The sequence below is a fragment of the Amblyomma americanum genome, unplaced genomic scaffold (assembly GCF_052857255.1).
Source record: "Amblyomma americanum isolate KBUSLIRL-KWMA unplaced genomic scaffold, ASM5285725v1 scaffold_19, whole genome shotgun sequence".
Lineage (NCBI taxonomy): Eukaryota > Metazoa > Arthropoda > Arachnida > Ixodida > Ixodidae > Amblyomma > Amblyomma americanum.
The window spans coordinates 1,328,713-1,349,442 of NW_027526491.1; the positions used below are offsets into that span (position 1 = coordinate 1,328,713).

Consider the following 20,730-nt stretch of genomic DNA (forward strand, 5'->3'; position numbering starts at 1 on the left):
CTCGCGGTCACACCGCAGTACCAACCTTGAATCCTAAACCGCCGTTCCACTTCAGCGAAGATTCCCTCCGCGTTTGGCCGCGAAAGCAACAGCCAAAATCCAGCTCGCGTGGATATCTTCGTAGTAGTAGCTCTATGCGTTCCACGACGTTACAGTGTAACGACGTTCCGAAGTCGAAATGGCGAACTTTATACTTAGGTCATTAGGTGGCGCCCTCTCATAACAGAATACTTTTTATTTTAGTTAGCTGCATGTTTAAAACATGATCTTACTTTATAGTTGGCAATTTCACATAATTGTTTTTTTTTGCGCATATACTATGTAATGTTTTTTTTTGTACGGAACTACCAATAAACAATGGCTCATGTCCACTACCTCGTGTTTCCGGATCGCCGCTTGAATGTGCACAGCTTTCGGTTGTGTTAGTGGTGTGGAGAGCTTGGTAAAGTCGCGTGGACGGCGCAGGTATGCGGTTGGAGAAAGACGCCCTGATCGCCGAAAGTCACGATGGACTCCGGAGGAACACCTTGGAGCTGTTCCTCAGCTGCAGGACAGGCGACCTTGCCCGGGTGAAGTACGCGAAAAATCGAGCACCCAAGTCGACCCTTTGTCGTGTGTCGAATCCGGCATGGCATGATGACAGCTGTCAGCCTCCCGTCATTCACTTCTCCCTTATTTTTCTGAAGGTACCTCGTCGAAGAACAGGAAAGCGAGCTCAACGTGAGGGACAGATGGGACGGCACACCTCTGTGAGCGGCTCGATATCGCGACCTGACAAATTACTCAGGTTGCTGGTCGAAATCGAGCAGTCATTTCCTTTTCACAATTTCTTATTTCTTTTTTAGATACTATGCCTGTCTCTGCGGCCACAAGGACGTCGTCGAATATTTACTCTCCCAAGGTGGGCATTGTCGCGGGTTTCGCGCGCACACAATTCATAGCATGCATGCACGTTTTTCGTATTAATACTTTCATTCACATGGGCAACTGGCGTGGTTATCGTTTCTTTAACATTGATATGCCTATTGTGCACCGTAAGGAGCTGGATCTACTGATGTCACATAAAATGATATTCACCAGTGTCCCCATTCATTTCCCCTCTCCAAGTTTCACTTTATACCGGCTGATCGTGTGTATGTGTGTTCAGGTAGCATATTGAGGTTCGGTTAAGTTCCACCGAATGCACTGCCGATCAACATCACTGAAAAAAAAAAACGCACATATTTGTTCCACATACCTCATATTGCAATGGGGCTAACAGTGCACTTAAAAGGAATGAGTTGCTTTTAATCGGTATGCTTTTAAATGCTGTACATGAGCTCATGCGTGTTTTTGCTAGCTTATCTCTAAACCTATTGCTATACATAGTGTGCTAATTTTATGCGTGCAGATTTGTTCCAGCAGCTTTCCTTTCGTGAGAGCACGCATGCTAGTTTACCTTTTCTTTTTACCGCACTCATTCGCAGGCGCAAGCTGTGTGGCCAACACCTTCGATGGCGAGCGCTGTCTGTATGCATCGCTGAGCCTGGAGATTCGAGATCTCCTGCGAGACCGAAAAGTGATCACGTCGAACACGATGCGCCGGGACACCTATGATGAATTCTTGCGCAGGTACGAACTTCTTTAAATTTTGCCACGATGTTGGACAGTTCCCGTTGTGGTATATGCAAACGATCAGGGCTGACTAGCCTAACAGCCCCGTGACCTCAATGACCAGTTCTGCATATATGGGCATTAACCCGTTAACCTTTTCTATTTCACTATATGCCTTATGTCTGCTCGTGACCGGCCCCTGTTTTACTCGCTTTCCGTTCTGAGCATGCTAACGAGCAAGCTGGCAGGACAAGGCACTGTATGCTGGTCCTTACAATGAGTTTCATGTCAGCTAGTTATCGAGGTGCACTGCAGGAGAGTCCCCATCAGTATGATTTCAATGACGTTGCGATGAGGACAGAAAATTCAATATTGTGGCTATTGCTGTCACTGCCATATCAGTGAATGTCACACATTATGTACTAGCTTACTGGTATGCCTAATGTACTGGGTCTTCTGTTGGTTTCGGAAAGAGGTATACCACACACTTTTCCTACCTACACCACGAGCTTGCTCTTACTCAATTTTAGAACGCAGCTCCTAGGCACCCGTTCCTACATTCCGTGTCGGCGTTGGTGTTGTCGGCGTAACCGGTTGTCCATGGATGGATGGATACGGCTGTTGTTTGATTTCTAACCTTGCTTGAACATCTGGTCCAACATCCAAGTAGCAGAGCGAAGCGCCACCTGGAAGGTGACTGCCACGGGAAGATGCCGGAGAGTGGTTAAAAGCATAACATGCCACCTGTCAGCGATGGCAGGTGTCGCACGAACAGCTGCGCTCAAATTTCGCATTACCGGCTATCATCAGTTTTTTGTGCAGTCTGTCAGTTTTTTGTGCAGTTTTTTCTGCTTTCAGTTACGTATACCAAAGTGCATGACTTTGCAGAACATCAACTTGCAGGAGTTCAGATGAAACCTAAGATCTGTTTTCTTACTTATTTTGATATACTTTCACATCCACATACTGACTTACATGGTACATTGTACAGTCACTGATGGTGCCCTGCTTCTCCTGCTGTGGTCTCTTTGGTGTGACAAACACAGTACATCTGAATGAATGTTCCAGCTGCCAACATTAGCTTTAAACGTACCGCTGGAATGCTTTTGTGGGTCAGTTGAAAGTTGTAACAGCAATGCAAGCATCATTTAAAAGACTCTGAACACAAATCCGTCAAGGTCTTGTTCTACTGACAGCCAATAGTTTCAGTTCTCATGGCTCTGTTGGTGTTTGTTTGAAAGCAAAAGATGCTCTCATTGCTGCAAAATTTGGAGCTAAAGCCGCAACATTTTTGTTTCACTGCTGCAATTAAAGCTTGGCAGTGGTGGCATTAAGGTTGATGGTCTTGCATTGCTTAGTATTTGATTTCGTGCTAAAGCTGCATGAGTAATAGTTCTAGTAAAAAAAAAAATCTCATTTATGTGCAAGTAGCTATTTGACTTTTTTTACCCCTTCTGCCCCGCTTCTGCTACAGAGGTGACGTTTGCTCGCTTCATACTAACTTGCGCCGGACTTCGGGAGGCACGCAAGCAATACCTCGGTATTCAGGGTTACCACCACAGCCGGCCACCAGACACTCGGATCTGGACTAATGGACCCCAATACCGGGCCTTGTTGGCATTTATAGCCGACACCGCCTTGCACAAGTACATATAACTCTCCTATGCACATATAACTCTCCTATGCCGAAGGGCATATTTGCGCAATAATAATAAAAAAAAAGTGGTGACCGATTAACCTAGGCCAACTTTAATTGTCCTCTCTAACCCTCTTTATTTGTTACTGGTGGCACAGTGTGCAGCATGGTTCGAGTGAGCAACTGTAAGGTGGAGAAAGGTGGCAGGGTTTGAGTGGAAATCTGCTGGAGGACATTTTTTTTTCTTCTAGATTCCCTGTCACCATACCTGACAGCTGCATATGGTACTGAAATACTAGACGTCAACAGGCTCTGCGGCCACTGCCAATTTTCTGTTTACAGCCTTGCAAGTTCACGAAGTTAGCATGCATTGAAAGTGAAACTGCCAAAACAGTTCTTTGAAAATGAAAACACCAAGTATTGTGGGTGCACTGCGTTGTCTTGGGAAGGCATGGTGACGAGAGAGAGTAGACCAACTGACGTGTAGAGTTGGTCTCAAAAAGGGTAGCATGGCCCTTTGTTCTCCTGGAAGTTCTTTACAATAAAAAAAATCCAGTCTACAATGAAAATTTCATGCTTGCAGGTGCTTGGAGGACAGTCAGCACTGTGATGTATCATTCAGTGTACAAGGGGAAATAATTCCTGCTCACCGCTGTGTGTTGGCGGCACGCTGTGACTTTTTCCGCCGTTCACTGCTTGACAAGTGGGCAGGACGGCAGTTGATTCCAGTTACTCACCATGCAGTAAGTGTGCCGTAATGCTGCCTGCAACAACTTGCCATTCTTTCGTAACGTCGTTTATACTAAGTATTTGTCCTCTGCAGCTATGTGGTTAGTATGTGCCAATTTTTGGGGCCCCAGTCACTGCGGCATACCCCTGGTTTCAATCACAGGTCACCATTTCGTCTACATTTGCCACAAACTACTTCCCGTGCATGTTAAAGGGGCCATGCAACAATATTTAATATGGAAGAGCAGTCGGTATTTTATCATTCGTCATCGCAACAGAAAAATTTTTAAGCTACTGTTGTATCGTAGTAATGATAATTAGCAATGAAACAGTACACGTAGCATACGGTCGAGCCGATCTGTATTCTCCTACTTCGTCGTCTTCTCTCCCCCCATGCGCGCGAGTGCGTGCAGCGCACTTGCCACACTTCATCTTTATCACATTTCCGCCGCACTTAAAAAAAACAAAATGTCTAGCGGATGTCATAGTCTTTGAACCATGCGGGCCGCTTCTTTTTGCGAGTACTTCGGCGAGGCGGCGCAGGAGGTGAAGCCGCAGTTGCCGCTGCGGATTTACTACACAAGGGTTGAGGAGCGGCTGCCGATTCCGGAGCAGGCGGAACGGCTGGCATCATATGGATTGAAGGCGCGTCCGAAGAAGGACCCTGGACCACGGTTCCGGACTGTGGACTGGGCGGCGGCATTCGGTTGCCGTCGATAGGCGGCGAAATATCAGCGAAAAAGGCCGCTGGAGCTGAGGAGGACAGTTGCTGCTGAACTACTTCTGGGCGAACCGCAGAAAACTTGGACGAGTGCCACACTCGCCCATCATCCAGCAGATAAGATGCAGGTCCACGCTGCTCCACAACCTTCCGAGGCTCCGAAAACCGAGCTGACAGTTTGCCTCGCACATTTGGTTTGCGGACACGCACGTACTGGCCAATCTGAAAGTCACGACACTGGGCGCCACTCCGCTGGTCCGCATAAAGCTTGTATTGCGCTTGTTTCTCGTCAAGCCTCTGCCGCAAAAGCTTAAGCGCTTTTGTCGGATCCATTGAGAAGGACTGATCTGGCAGTCCTACGACGTTAAGTCTTGTGCGGGGCAACCGGCCATGAAGTAGGACAGCTGGTGCAATTCCTGTCGTGGCATGGGGCGTACAGCGGTAGACACCGAGGTAGTCCACAATCGCTGTACGTAGGTCGCGTCGCTCGCACAGAGCTAGCTGAATGTAGGACTTAAGCACTCGATTGAATCGTTCAACGAGTCCATTAGCTTGGGGATGGTACACTGAAGAGTAGCAATGGCGTATCCCCCGTTCGCGGAGGAAAGTTTGCATGGCCATCGATGAAAATTGAGGTCCGTGGTCAGAGACAATCTCTTGAGGGTAACCCTCACGAGCGAAGAGGCCAAGCAGGAATTCTTGAACGGTTTGAGTTGTGATGGCATCAGCGAAGACAACTTCTGGCCACTTACTGTAATAATCCATGAGAGTAATCGCGAAGCGGCAGCCACTGGGAGCTTGGTCGAAAGGCCCCACGATATCAATGGCAACCTTATCCCAAGGTTTCTCTGGGAAGGCGACAGGTTGCAGAGGAGCTGCCACCGGACGAGCCGATTTGTCACAGGACTGGCACACGACGCATGTCCGTACCATTTCTTCGACGTGCTCGTCCATTCGCGGCCACCAGTAGAGCTCTCGCAGTCGACTTTTCGTGCGGCTGATCCCGGGGTGTGACTCGTGCGCGATGTCCATGAGGCGTCGTCGCAAACTTTCGGGAACGACGAGCCTGTCACCTCGGTACAAGACGCCTTGCACGACGGACAGCTCCGAGCGCAGGAGATAGTATGGCCTAAGGTTCTCCGATAGGGATTTCTTGTCCGGCCATGTCGCCGATGTAAACTGAATGGCTTGAGCAACTGCCGCGTCGCTGATGGTTGCCTCTTGAAGCTCTTGTAGAGTCACGGCTGGCGATAGCAGGCAGACGAAGTCGTCGTCACTGGCGTCGAACTCACTGGGCTCACTGCACGATGTGGTCGGTAAGGGAAGGCGAGACAGAGCATCCACAATAGAGTTGTCATTGCCTTTGCGGTACTCTACAGTGTAGTTGTAGCACAACAGGCGAGCCGACCAACGTGAAATTCGCAACGGCCGATGGCCCGTTCCTTTCGTCGACAGCAAAATGACAAGTGCACTGTGGTCGGTGCGTAGAACAAAAGGCCGGCCCCACAAATACACGTGCCACCGTTCGCACGCCCAAACGCAAGCTAGGGCCTCACGTTCACCAACAGAGTACTTTCTTTCTTGGGGTGTCAAGGTACGGGAGGCAAACGCAACAGTTTGCAGGGAATGGCCGTTGTCTTGCTGAAGCACTGCCCCAAGGCCATATCCGGAAGCGTCAGTCGTTAAGACCACGGGAAGGGCAGGATCAAAAAAATGCAACACGTCACATGACGTCAACATGGACTTCAGTAGTTTGAAGCTTGAATCCGCAGCAGCAGTCCAAGTGAAGGCGGAGTCGCTGCCTCGAATTAGGGCGCGCATAGGCTCAACGACGTCGGAGTAATGCGGGATAAACTTGGAGTAGAAACCCGCAAGTCCAAGGAGGGAGCGAAGCTCGCTGATGCTAGATGGAGTCGGAGCCTTCGTAATCGCCTCGATGGCAGAAGAAAGCGGAAACAGTCCTTCACCGCTGACAACATGCCCCAAGAAAGTGAGCTTCGGAACATCGAAGACACATTTGTGGTTGAGCTTGAGTCCAGCTTGGGACAGGCGCTCGAGAACAGCACGAAGGTTGGTCAGGTGCTCCTGTCGGGAGGTGCCATGGACTATGATGTCGTCGATGTAGAAGAGGACACCTTTGCACCCTTTTAAAATTAAGTGCATCATCTTCTGAAAAGCCGAAGGCGCCGAAGCAAGGCCGAAACACACTCGTTTGAAGCGGAAGAGGCCATCATGGGTAATGAATGTGGTCAATTCCCGACTCTCAGGGCTAAGTGGTACTTGATGGTAAGCCGAGGCAAGGTCTAACTTCGAAAAACGCTGTGACCCGGCCAAGCTATGTAGAAGTTCTTCCGTTTGAGGCAAAGGAAAACTGTCGACCACAATAGTCTTGTTCGGCTCACGCAAATCGACGCACATTCGGATGGAGCCATCTTTTTTCCGAGCCACGACTATGGGTGAAATCCCGTTCAATGAAAACCCGTTCAATGATGTCTTGAGCTTCAAGCTTCTGGAGTTCCTCGGACACCTGCTGACGAATGGCAAACGGCAGCCGTCGGAGCTTGCAAGCAACAGGAGAAACGGAATCCTGCACTCTTTGTGCACGTAGCCACGAGCAACTCCGAGTTCCTTGGAGAAGAGATGTTCGAAGTGTGGACGTAGCTCAGGAGGTAACAGAGGCGTATCCGGTGTCATGGAAAGACATTCCAACGATGCACCTTTGATCTTCATTTGTAGAGCGGCAATGGAATCCAGGCCCAGCAGCGTTGTGCCTCCCGAGACAACGTACAACAGGATGCAGGCGGTACGGTCGTGGAACTTTGCTGTGGCAACAAAACACCCTTGGACTATAATCCGAGACTTAGAATAGTCCAATAGTTGAACTGCAGTTGATTTAAGCGGGAAACATTTAGCGAAGAATCGGTGGTATAGATCTTCAGAAATAATTGACACAGATGAGCCGGTGTCAATCAGGAAGCGGATGAACTTGCCTTCAATCAGGACTGATGCGAAAATTCCGTTTTTTTGACTTTCAACATTGAGAATAGATGCACTGCTGGAGCCATCCGGCATCGACGATGTGTCAGCAGTATCTGCAACTTGCTGAACTTGAACAGGACGGTCGGACAACTAGTAGAGAGAGTCGAAATGGCCCACCTTGCCGCACCGACGACACTTGCGGTTGCGGGCTCGGCATGCAGGGTTGTTCGCTAGGTGAGTTGTAGAACCGCAGCGGTAGCACATGCGCTCTGGTATTGCAGCAGCAGGTTGTGATGGTTGACTTTGGCACTTGCAGCAATGGGCCTGAGGTGGTGTTTGTCTCGATCCACGCTCGCATCTCACACGATGTACTGGAGCGTCCTCCTCAGCCAATTCCCTGGCTTCCCGAGAAGCTTGCTCACACTGTCGAGCAAGGAGCATGGCGCGCGACAGAGTCAAGGAGGAGCCTTCCATGAGTAGGCGCTCACGCAGATGGCAACTCGAGGTCTTCTCCACCAGCTGGTCCCTGATCATATCGTCCGCCATGGTCCCAAACCCGCAGTCGGCGACAAGACTGCGAAGGACAGCGACGTATTCATCGGTTGTCTCTCCTGGAGCCTGAACTCGACGGCGAAAGCGATGACGTGCGGCGATTACATTCACGGACGATTTGTAATGCACCGACAGGATGGATATCGCCGCATCAAATTCGTCAAGGCGGGGCGTCTCGTCACCGGAGTGCGAAGCCGCAGCTGTAGGCGCTGGAGGGGACGACGGCGGCGCCAATGTATAAAAAATGCGCTGACCTTCCAGTCCGAGGCAATTCAGCAGGATGGCCTTCCGCCTGTCCGCGCCCAGAGTAGAGGCACCAGAGGCCAGCATGTAATTCCGGAACGCCAGCTCCCATTGCTCCCATGGAAGGGCAGGACGACCAGGAGTCGGCAGGAAGGGTGGTGGTGGCTGAAGCCCAGAAAAGCTCATGACGGATGGTGAGCAGGCCACGTGAAGGTCCCGAATCAAAACAGCATCCTCGTCGCCAAAATATGTTGTATCGTTGTAATGATAATTAGCAATGAAACAGTACACGTAGCATACGGTCGAGCCGATCTGTATTCTCCTACTTCGTCGTCTTCTCTCCCCCCATGCGCGCGAGTGCGTGCAGCGCACTTGCCACACTTCATCTTTATCACAGCTACCTTCGTTAAAACCAAAGATACCTGCGATTAAAAATGACGCTCCTCCTCTCCCGCTTCAACCCGTACGTGCCGAGGCTCCACACACACGAAAATGAATAAATAAACAAAACAGGTCGGGAGTGTGTCTCGTTCTGCCCACGCCACTTGGGCACACCCAATGAGAAGGCTCGCTCAGATTCCCTGCTCTGTGTCGGCGGGAGAACTGTGGCTAAGAACACATGGTGGGATGTCGCCCTAATCGGCTGCGAGCTGAGACTTTAAAAAAATTAATTGTAAATTGTAGGTATATGCAGAGCTTTTAAATTTGACTCGAATACTCACAAAAAAAAATGCTACAGATTTGTTGCGCTAGAATATGATCATCAAGATCATTTCAGGGTCCTTTTAGCACTACGTTATATTGCTGACAATTTATTTACCTGAACAGTAGCACTGAAACATGTTCTTTGCATTTTGTGAGGAGAAAACATTTTGAAGCCCGATGATAATCATTCTTTCGGTTTGATGTATTGCTTAATCTAAAGTACTTTGGGCATGTTGGCTGAATTCTGTGATGTGTGCACTTCTCAAGCATGTGTTGCTTGTAATCTTTTTATTGAATGTTCTTTTTGTTTGTTCTGTTAGTGTGCAGGAAAGCAGCTTTTCCTCATAGTACAGAATCGGGAAGTTTATGCTTTAAAATGAACCATTTGTTCTGATAGTGTCATGCACTAGTAACATCTGGTGGCAAGGAATGCAAGCCATGCTTTTTATTTTTGTTGCCCTAAACATAGGTCACAGAGCAGGGCGAAGAGTTCTAAACTCTTGCTGAAGATGGATTACAGGCTTTTATCAGTGTGCTTCACTGTGGAAAACGATAGAAAAATGAGTAGCTCAGTGTGCTTTAAATTGTGTGTGTTTGCTAAAAATGTAATAAAAAATGCTATAAAAGATGCAGCTCATGGGTAGACACAGTTACCTTCCTAGCTACTAGATGCCACTGGCATGCAACTGGTACCTAGCGCACTCTTTTGTTCTCTTCAGGTTGATGGTGCTGTGTTCAGGATCATCACTCAGTATCTGTACACAGGTGGGTATATTAAGTGATAGTTTTCAATAAGCATGAAGCAGTTATCCGCAAGCTGTTAGAATGCTTCCTTTTAAAATGATTTTGTTGAATACTTGCAAGTTTGCCCACTAATTAGTAAATTGTAGTCTATGAGGGACTTTGCTGGCTTAGTGTGCGACTCTTTCTTGTTTGTTTTTATTATTATAATTTACTTTTGTTGATATTTTATCTAGTCTGAAAAGGAAAATTTTGCCTTCTTGCCTTTCCTCTTGTTATGAAGTCAGGGTAAATGCCTAAATTAACTGCTATGCAGTTTTTCTCAGCATGCAAGGAGTAGCGGTCGCATTTCACTAAGGCAAGGCGCTATGCTATTTTCTGCACGGGAGCCAGGCTCACAAAAGGATTTTCTTGTGTGTATGCATTTGAAACATCATTATCTCAGTCATTATTAGGGCAGTAGAGCCAGGCCAGTAGTTGTGAGCTGATGGGGAATGTGGGCAAGTCCGTGGTTATAGCAAGAAGCCATTGCTGTTGGGACCACTGCAGCTTTCTGCACACGGCTACTGCTTGAACAATGCAGCTGGATGCAGAATAGAAATTAATGAGCTGATGCGCTTCTCTTGAACATCAGCATTGTACAATACTTGAGTGCACTGTCAAGCCACTAAGGGGAGCAAAGCAGTTTCATACAACATAGCTTCGTAAGCTGTCACTGTGGCTGCGGTAGCGTGTTCAGAGAGAAGTGTTTGTTGCTCCAAGCTATGATCACCTCCCTTCCATGTCATCCTCCCGAGTGAAATGGTCTGGTTGCAATACAGAAAGACTAGTGCACCTATGAAAGTGCTCAAAAGCAGCTTTTGTTGCGCAATCATGTACAAGCGCAAAAAACAAGGACAAAGAAGGACTGGACAACTGGTCCTTGTTTTTTGCGCTTGTACATGATTGCAATGCACCAACTCGCCCAAAGGTCTGTGCTTTTGGTGCACAAATTAAGTTTAACATGGCCTGGTGGGCTTAATGTTCAGTGGGAGGCAGCTTCAGAAATGTGGCTACTTCAATGGAGTTCCCTTCTTATCGAAAACCATCATGTAATGCGAGAGCAGAGGTGTTGCCAAAGGGTGTGCACTTGAGCGCACAGCCCCTGCTATTCAGTTGCTTGTCACTATAGCACATTTCTTGCTGACAGATTCAAAGCTGTTTCCAGAGCTCGTATCTAAGTAAGCACTGATACGTTGTTGCATTACTTGCAGGCCGACTTGAGATGCAAGCCAAGCATTTTGAGAGTTTTCTCGAGCTTGCATCACGATGCCAGCTCATTTCTCTCATTGCGGATGTCAAGGAAGCTTTAGCAGAAGTGCTGAATCAGGGTGAGTGAGTGCGCATGCGCTCAAGCACGGCTGTGATTTGGAATGTTTGGACATGTCGTTGCCTCTGAAGCCAGATAGGTTAGCTGAACACATAAATGACAGCAAAATGGGCGCATGGATGCTTCACACTATGAGATTGTCGATGCTGCTCGACGCATACTGTGTCGCATTAATCGCTTTGATCTTCTATTAATTTTTCATTGATCTTCACATTTAATAGTTGTGCTGTATTTTAGCTACCACTGAGGGAACCATACATCCATGGGGCAGCCTTTTGTGAAGGCCTGCAGGATGAAGTAGGACTTAACTATGGCTGATGACTCCAGCTGTGACTTTCACATGTCTTGTGCCCCCGACAAGCACGTTGGCACCTTCCTTCAGTGTGTTCAGCGAGTATAGCTTGTGCTAACCACTACTTTGTTTAGAAATGACCATTTGAGGACTCTGTTGTGCCTTTCATGTGTGAAGTACAATGGTATTTTCACATGGAGTTGCTCTGTGTCATCACAAGCATTCCTCTAGATTGTGCTGGGACTGTACAGCATGCATGCCTTCCTGTGCATGACATTATTTGGCTTTGGGGGTGCGCTTCAGAACACAGACCTAATCTAACCTATGTGAACACCTTTGACTGTGCATTGATTGTGTGCATGCAAGTGTGCATGCAAGCATGCATGTGTATGGCACTTCTTTCATTGCTGTCATCTAGAGTGGCATGTCAGGTGCATAGACAAGGTAAAGCCTTCACCATGGTAAAGAGTGCCTCTCAGTGTCTCTCTTTTCTGTAAAAATTGGGCTTTATAAGTCAGCATGGTCCTGATAGGGCCCATCAGCTGACGCTTCATGGTGAAGCCTTGTTGTTTCATTTAGGTGAACTACTGGTGTCCCTCAGATTTTTTTTTGTATAAAAGAGAGTTTGATTGAAACTAAAGTTGAACATATAAAAGAGGGCTTGACATTTGCAGAAATCTTAGGCTCAGTGACCTGGCCCAGTTATACGATAGCATTATTTTTCAGTAAAGATGCAGACTGAAATCTGCAATAAAGACAGAGTCGTACGGTATGGGCCAAGTACTCACAGTGGTGGTGCATTGAGTGCATTTCACCAATCACACTGTTGTGGTGCAAAAGCATTGAGGTTTTTAGATTATGTTTCTTGATAACGGTACGATAACAGGTGAGGATTTAAGCTTTCCTAACCTCACCTAGATTGCTGGGAGTAGTAGGGATATCGAAAATTTTATGGTTTGATTGGTACATACAGCATTGAACAGTATGTTCATGAAGCATTGCTCGGAACATCATAGATTTCACATTACTGTGTGATGGCTTGTGCATTGGCGCGATGTACGTATAAGTCCATGAACTAGTGACTGCGGAATCACAGCACTGTGCTCACCCTTTCACAGTTAGCACCATGCAGTCATGGCACAAGGAAGACGTGTTTCTGCATTAGGGCTTGGTGTTGGAGCTTAGAGTTGCTCACTTTCCTTGCGCAACAACTCTCAGTGTACTTACCCAAGCAGCAGAGGTAATCGGCCCAATATTGGAACCATATTGGCCAAGTCCGGCCCTACAAAGTAGCAGAGTGAAACCATCCATTTCCAATATTGGACTGATTACCTGTGCTGTTTGGGTAGTAAGTAAGTTCTTTTTTCCATGCAGGAAGCCAGAGAAGTGGTGTCAGCGCAGAGAGTGAGACCATCCTTCTTGAGCCCACACATTACCGGGAGCAGCTTCAGAGGGACTTCTCCACATTGCCCGTTGAGCTTGCATCAGGGGTAAGCTGCTGGGCTGATTTGTTATTTTTCTGTTTCTTTTTTTATTAATTTTTGTAAGGTCACTTGTGCTCTCTACTTGTTCATTCATCCATGTGCCCATTCACTCACTTGGCTTTTATGGTGCATATACAGGCTATGCAAAACTGGGTAGTGAAAAAGCAGCAGTGAAACACAACCACTGGAAACAGCTAGCTCAGCGGGGCGTGATAAGTCTGAGCTGGCTTGAGCTGATGACAGTTTCTCTTTGCCAATGGTTTGCTGGTTTTTTTTTAATTATGAGGCCTTTTGGTGAAATTTTCACAAATCTTACTTGTTGATTTGAATATGTTCTAGTATACGTTCATGAGTAATGAGTGCAGCAGGAAGTGATTTTTGTGTGTGTTGTGTTGTGGTTTATGGCACATAGGCAACTGAGGCCATCATGCGCCAAGAACAAGCTGTAGGAAAAGTCTTTTGTTGAATATTATAGAAGTGCAAGAATCACCCTTGCTCTAGCGGCCCTCAAACATTAATATTACCCAGTGAATATAGGTGATTTTTGCTTTGAATTTTTATTTTCTCTGTTATTAATTAATGGTCAATACATTACTGTTGCTGCACTTTACCAAGGGTGGTGGAGGCCTTTGTTGGGCCTTCTAAGTACCATTAGTCCAGGCCTTCCCTTGCAGGTTAAGGAGCGAAATAAAGTGAAAGTCAAAAAGACAGAGTAAAAATTATTGCAGGGTTTAGTTGTATCCCTGCAGGAATTTTAATACTGTTACTTCATTCAGTTCCCTCGGGTACATATACAAGTATTATTGCTGTTGCTAATGGCGAAGGCCTTTAAAAGTTCACACACATCTTGTCCTCGCTCTTTGCTCAGTAGCATTAGCAAGTCTTTGGCACCACTGCATTACAAAGAAAAGTAATTGTGACATCAAACCAGCCGTAGAAAGAAATTTGACAAGGCCAAATGCGAGAGATAAAATGACTTGGACTTCTCAAAATTTTTTAGGTCTTATCATGTATGTGTATTAAGTTCCAGGCTTTCATCATCAATTGTTACTTCACCATTTTTATCTTTTTTTTTGGTCGGTGTCATTATGGGTTTGTTGTGCATTTTCAGCAGGTAATTTTTTTCTGCCAATGAGCTTAGAAGCAAACCTGTCATTGTATTTATGTCAAAATGTTATTCAGGTAAGATGGTGAAAATATATGCAATGTAGTTAAACCAGGAGCTGTGGTAAGGCTTTTCAGACCATTGACAACAAGATGTATAGCATTTGCTCATTTTTTGCATGATGACAGTGTAGTTAGTTTTGTGTTAATGAAAACCTTTATTTTTATTCTAAGTTTAATAATTTGTCAATGGTGACCATTGCCTGACTGAGGGACCTGTTAAAAAAATGTGGCTGTTAGTTGCACAGCAGATTCAGTCAAAAATTATCCTACTTTTATATATTTAAATTAACCTGTTTGTAGTAATCTGCTTGTGCCAGTCTGAATTACTTGTTGCGTAGAGGTACGAGCAATGATGTTTACATGCCTCAGGTCACTGCTGGCGGTGCTGCATTCCCTGCTGAGGAACATAACCATGCAGACATCTGCATTAACGTGGATGGTACACACTTTCTTTGCCACAAGGTAAGACATACCTGCTGCATACCTTTGAAGTACATCTCCGCGTCATGATAGAAACGCACCTTAAGCTTGGGGGCACTGGTTGTAGAGCCACTGGCTAGGTAATGCCCCGCTTATGGTACTTTGAGTCATTGAGTCAGATATAGGGTTGTTCTGTAATCTGTTTGGTTTTTGTGGGAGCAGTGAGCATGGAGAGCTGAGAAGGAAGAGAGTTAAGTATTTAGTTTGGAGATATCAGTGTATGCGCTTGCTAGATGTGTCTCTTAATTTCTGCAAGCAGTTAGTTAAAATTCCCTAATTAGTTGAAGCAGTTAAGTTATGTTGTCCTGTGCATCATGCAAACACAATCATATCCCCTTTGGGCGCTGCGTCCACATATGTGGACGCGACCTAACGCAAGGCTAATTTCCTTCTTTGAATAACGCGCTCTTACGATTTTTACCCTCCCTGTCAAGTTTGTGGTGCCATCTCTTGTAGCTACAGCGAAATATGTTTGTAAAAAAAGAAAATATGTGTCTCACATCATTTGTCGGAAGGACGAGTAAATACCTTGTACTTTTTGCATTCTATCATAACAAATGATCGCGAATGATGCAATTTAGGGCTCAGAATGTGTCGATAGGTTAATGTAGAAACGGCACACCAATTTTCATCCTCATAGACGATGAAAAAATGCTGCGGTAGATGTTCGAAGTGGCGTGTCCACAAATGTGGACATGGCGCCTTAATGCAGAAAATATCAGTGGCGTTTTCTCCCCACAACGCGCTGTTTTTTTGTGCACGTATGGCACGAAATAGGCTTACTGTTTACGGCCATTGAAAACCATGCTTTTACAAAGAGAACGTTGTATGACTCCAGCGCAGAAGCGTTTTTCATGAAAATAGCCTATGGAGAAGCGCCTCCAAAGTGCTGCCGACCGAGCAATGAACATCCGCAGGTCGTCGCAAATAACCGCCAGTTAACTGAGCCACTGCCAACAAACACAGCGCGCTATGACCAATGCTTATAGTCACGGAGGTCTAGGAGGGTCTTAGGCCCCTTGCTAGTATTCAAAAAGGGGTCCGAGGCCACCTGTGCTTGATAGTAGAACACATGAATCCGAAGGAAGCAACAATTTTCAGTGACGGCCAGAACATTTTTTCAGTATCGCTTTGAAATTTTCACTGCAGTCTTTAGCAAGAATCGTTTCATTTTGTATGAAACTTGACACGGCGAAAAATACAAAGTGGCAGCACTACACAAGAAGGGATGAAAAAGGAGAACCCGTGCCCTCACACCATGATTAGTTCAGAGCTGGCCGCTCAGCTCCAAGGCTACAAAACAACAATCAGCACATTGGTAGAGCGAGGGGACAGTTTGTTTCAGGTCTCTGACATAAATTGAGCAAACAATGACCTTTAAAAATGATTTTTCATTTTTGCAAAAACCATGTGGAAAACAGGCCGCAAGATGCTATCTCTTTCTCCCTTTCCACCTGTGCTCGGATCACTCGAGACCCCTTTGATGCATGTGGACTTGAAGCATTACTTATGATGGAAGCAACCATTGGCCCCACCTTCTGAACACGTTAATTACACAGCGGTGCCGACATGAAGGCTGCACATCTAAAGCCACGTTCGGTGCATGAAGTGCCGAATTTTCCTCTGCCTGTCGTCACAGAATGGCTGTTTTTATCTGTTCTATAATTCACGACCAACAGAATAATACCCTGAAGCGCATATTCTCACATCTAAACATTTATTCGTGTCTAACGACCAGTTAAAGAAGGCAAGTAAATGTAGCAGTTTTTACGATCATGTATCAGGTTTAAGGCAGCGTGTCCACAAATGTGGACACGTATAAAATATGCTTAAATATGAATTTTTGCATTTTTTGCACATCACTTCTTAATATTGAGAGTAACTGTATCTTATAGCAAGCGCACTCCTGTAGCATGGCTTCTAGCACAGTAGTGATATTGATGTGAGATAGAAAACGTTGCGGACACAGAATTGAAAACATGACATAAGATGGTTCAATACTTGAGGTACATCCAACGTAGTGCTAAAGGGTGCTGGGCTCCCCCCGCTTGCGGCCCTTCAGTAAGGCAGGCCTAGTGCACTGAATGTGCAGTTCCATTCTTCGACATTTGTGTCAGGAATGCGATGCGTAAAACAAGGGCATGCCATACCTTCACTTGTCACACTTTTTGCAGGGAGTCTCAGAGCATCTTGCTGTGTCTTGCCTCACTGTCTGAAAAATTGTAATTCAATTTCTTTGTACTGATTCGGGACGTGCAACAAATTTTTTTAATGGTCAGTCAATTCTGAAAGCATTTGGAAATTCCGAGATTCACTATCATACCTTGCAATCAGCTGGACAGGTGATGGCATGTTTTTACATCCTGTGTGCCAATCTTGCTGGTAGATGCTGAGAAATAAATGCAAACATAGCTCATTGAGCCTGCTCTGCTAACTGGCAACAAGCTCAGCAAAGCTAGACTTTTTGCACTTAGCCAAGTGCCGCCGCTATAACGTTACAAACCTGGAAAGCCTGGCATTTCTCTGAGCCTAACTCTCACAACTACGAGAAATATAGATTGCTTTTGGGGTTTCTGCCGGAAAAAGTTCAGTTTTTCTGCACCAAAAATGGCACACCTGCTACTGTATCGCACAAAGACAGAAGTGCCGTCCCATTAGAGTACAACCCTGGTGTAATTTCAGGTGTTTTTGTGCAACCGGAGTGAGTACTTCCGTGCCCTCATTGAGGACCACTTCACAGAGGCCAGTCGGCTAGGCAGTGACCAGCAGCAGCTGCCAGTCATCGAATTGCAGCAAGTCACGCCTAACATCTTTGGCTGCGTGCTGCGACATGTTTACAGTAACTCAGATGACAGGGTAAGCGCTTTGTGTGCAGCCGGGATATTTTATATTTTGGGTTTGAATTGGCTTCAGTCCACAATTGACTTGTCTTTTCGGTGAGCTTTTTTTTATTATTATTGGATTCCCTCACAATTTGTGGCACCCCCTCAGCTCAGCCCCACAAGCCCAAATATTTTGAAGGTGCGACAAAGAAAAGATAATTTCACAATAAGCATTGTCATTAGCCAGTGTTTGGTTTACACATTTTTGAGACCACTACAGTTGTGGTGTGCCTTCATCTATGCGAGCTGCTCTTTTTTTGGAGAGGGCGTGCAAAAATTGTGAAATCTGGCTTTTTGGAAACTCATCTTTTAGATTTTTCTCAAAGTTTGTGGCAATATTTTGATTGGGACCTTGGCTACTAAATCAATAAAGTAAAGTTGGCTGACTTGTTTTATTAATTACATAATTAAGCACAGATAAACCCCGATGGTTAGCATTAGCTGCATCTCTTGACACACTGTCAAAGACATTAGCACAAAGCCTTGTGTTTGCGTATATCCCTGGAAACAATTGGGACACCTTGCTTATGGAGAAGGAACATTGCATGAATTCGGGGACAAAGGTATTTGCTTTGCAAGCACTGCAAAAAACAAAAATGATCAAATTTTTGCACTGCCTCAAACTCATTGGCACTCTGTACTGTTTACACATACTAGTTAAGGTTCTGCATAGTATTAGTTTTGAGCTGTGTACCTTGGGATCAATGATATTCACTTCTCACCGTGCCTGTGCTTCTGAATTTTGTCCCTGGGTGTGTGTACAGTTGTGTCCAGGTTGCACCTGCATGTTGTCTTGTGGAAATGGTGCAGACCTCGTCAAGACAGTTACTAATGGTTTTCCCAAATCTTTCACCAAGTGCATGTTATTGTAATTTTATCTTGGCAGGTGAATGCAACCAATGTCTGGGACGTCCTGTGTGCTGCTGATGTGTACCTGCTGCCAGACTTGAAGCGGCAGTGCGGGGCGCAGATAGCACGCTTGCTTGATGTTGAGAGCATCTGCGGAACATTGCGGGCATCGCGGCTGTTCCGCCTGCCACGGTTGGAGAACCAGTGCATAGAGTTCATGGCAAAGCACTTGGCCGAGGTGAATAAGGAAACATAAATGCTCCTTCCAACTGGTGCTGCTTGTTTCTTTATGGCTTCAACACTGCAAACTCTTTTGTTACTGGAAACACTTAAAAGGCAGTAGTCCGCAGGCTTCAAGCAGTAAATTTAAAATTCAAAGACACTTTGTCTCAGAAGCAGCACTAGACAGTAGTTAATAGACATGGTGGAACCAGCGGCCCATGTTGTAAAAGTGAAAACTGGAGATGTTAAAAGCTGTATCATAAAGAAGTACACATGTACTTACTACATGTAGTTGTACGCTGTAACACAGGATGTAGTTGCAAGACATCCCTTCGCATGTTACCAATAAATAACTACTGTATTCCCTCAGAAAAGCTTCTTTATGTAATGTCAAATGGCTTAAAGCACGAACCTGTCCAGAGAAGTGCATTTGATTATATTTTGCACTTGCCTTCGGCATTGAGACAGACCAATATTTTTTTCCATTTCAGGTCATTGAACTTCCAGAATTCCATGAGGCGATCCGAGAGGATGCGAAAGAGGTGAAACTCAGGCAAGAGACCGATTCCATCACCGTAATAGACGACATCCGCTACTATATCAGTGCCAATGCACGAAGCACAGCAGAGATTCTAGATGCCAATGTGAAGTTGAAGCTCATCGATGACCTCCTAACTACACTCGGATTAGATGCCTAAAGTAGTGCAATAGTGGAATGGTATCTGTGCCGTCCACAGCACCCGAGAATGAGTGCTGCTGCACATTATAGCTTACTGCAGCAGAGAATGTGTCCACAGCTGTGAAATTTCTATGCATTGCACAGACAGGCATTTAGTTTGTTTAAACTTTGATAGAATGAATCTGGCTTTGTTATTGGCTACGCACTTCATCATATAAAAATTTTGCGCCTTACATGGAAAGCTGATGCAAAAATTTTGCATGCATGAACTCACAGGACGGTTACGACTGTGTAACATGAAATTCAGCAATAGTGGTCATGTGATGCACCCCTGCACTGGCAGGCAGCGGTTCCAAACAGAGCCACCCGTAGGCTTATGCGACCCAGGTTGACCGCACAACCAACGCTGATGATGGCAACGCGAAACCCAGGGACGGGCGCCATAATGCATTCGAAAATTTTTCAAGCCCTTAAAATTCACCAGTGTCTTAAAGTGATCAGTTACCCTTTAGGGACAACAGGAAACTGCGGAACTGGCTGCCAAACATTGAGGAACTGTACAGTCTTGCAGCTGTGTTGTGCAACATATCTTTGCTGTGTGCAGTGAGCGGTTCATGAACAGTGGTGTGTGTGCACCAAGGATACATATTTATTGCCTTGCAAAGGCTTAGCATGAGCAAAGGATGTGATACGCTGTGTCTTACAAGCAGAGGGCAGCCTGTGGATCTTGGCCATGACAATCCCCCTGGGTCCGCATTCTAAAAGGATTGCTTTTTGGTGAATCACTTTTTGTTGGGTGGAATGTCCTTTACAATGCCATGATGCAACAACACGGTGATGTCGATGGAAGTAGTTGCTGATGTTGCATTTTATGCGGTGATGTTTTGTCTGGTAAAATGACATGCAGTGTGTTGGATTGAAAGCTCAAAGTTCTGCTTTTGGTGTGAAAGGTGACACAAACATATCTGTAGGCATACTGAATGGATAGCAGTATTTCAGAAATGCTCGTGCAGAATGGCTAGTCACATAAATTGATCAGGGAATCAAAAATACAGATCCCAAGTGGTCCTCAATGGTATCTGCCAGTAACCATGTTGCTTGACTGCATTGGCAGAACAAAAGTGACGTGGTAAACTGCAGCATCTCTGGCCAAATATGGGACAAAAGAGTTTGAAAAGAGTTCTTAATAATATACAAATAAATGAGTGCACGCCACTGCATAATTCAAGCATAGTCAACGAGCAATGGCTGAAGCAAATGCTTCTATGTCACTGCTCTGTGTCCCGAAATTTTAAAGGGACACTGAGGACGACTCCATTAATTGTTCTGAGTAAAAATTGATTCTCTGGCTATGCAGTTGATTCTCCAGCAACCAAAAAAAAAAAAATACTTATTTCTGAGGAAGTT

At 45.8% G+C, this 20,730-nt stretch overlaps 1 protein-coding gene across 3 annotated transcripts in view; it reads left to right on the forward strand.

Moving 5' to 3' along the window:
• Positions 1-352: 352 nt before the first annotated feature.
• The window catches only part of LOC144111932 (ankyrin repeat and BTB/POZ domain-containing protein 1-like), a 34,645-nt gene continuing 14,267 nt past the window's right edge, over positions 353-20,730 (forward strand). Inside the window, exons 1-12 of one of the 3 annotated variants that reach the window (XM_077645020.1) lie at positions 353-574; positions 687-749; positions 846-901; positions 1,467-1,611; positions 3,813-3,972; positions 9,878-9,923; positions 11,153-11,269; positions 12,935-13,050; positions 14,581-14,673; positions 17,374-17,547; positions 18,460-18,660; positions 19,136-19,197. In XM_077645020.1, coding sequence (XP_077501146.1) covers positions 468-574; positions 687-749; positions 846-901; positions 1,467-1,611; positions 3,813-3,972; positions 9,878-9,923; positions 11,153-11,269; positions 12,935-13,050; positions 14,581-14,673; positions 17,374-17,547; positions 18,460-18,660; positions 19,136-19,197 — 1,340 coding nt within the window. In that variant the 5' untranslated portion in view covers positions 353-467. The remainder of the gene's footprint in view (positions 575-686; positions 750-845; positions 902-1,466; positions 1,612-3,812; positions 3,973-9,877; positions 9,924-11,152; positions 11,270-12,934; positions 13,051-14,580; positions 14,674-17,373; positions 17,548-18,459; positions 18,661-19,135; positions 19,198-20,730) is intronic. The other 2 variants (XM_077645021.1, XM_077645022.1) reach the window with 2 other exon arrangements.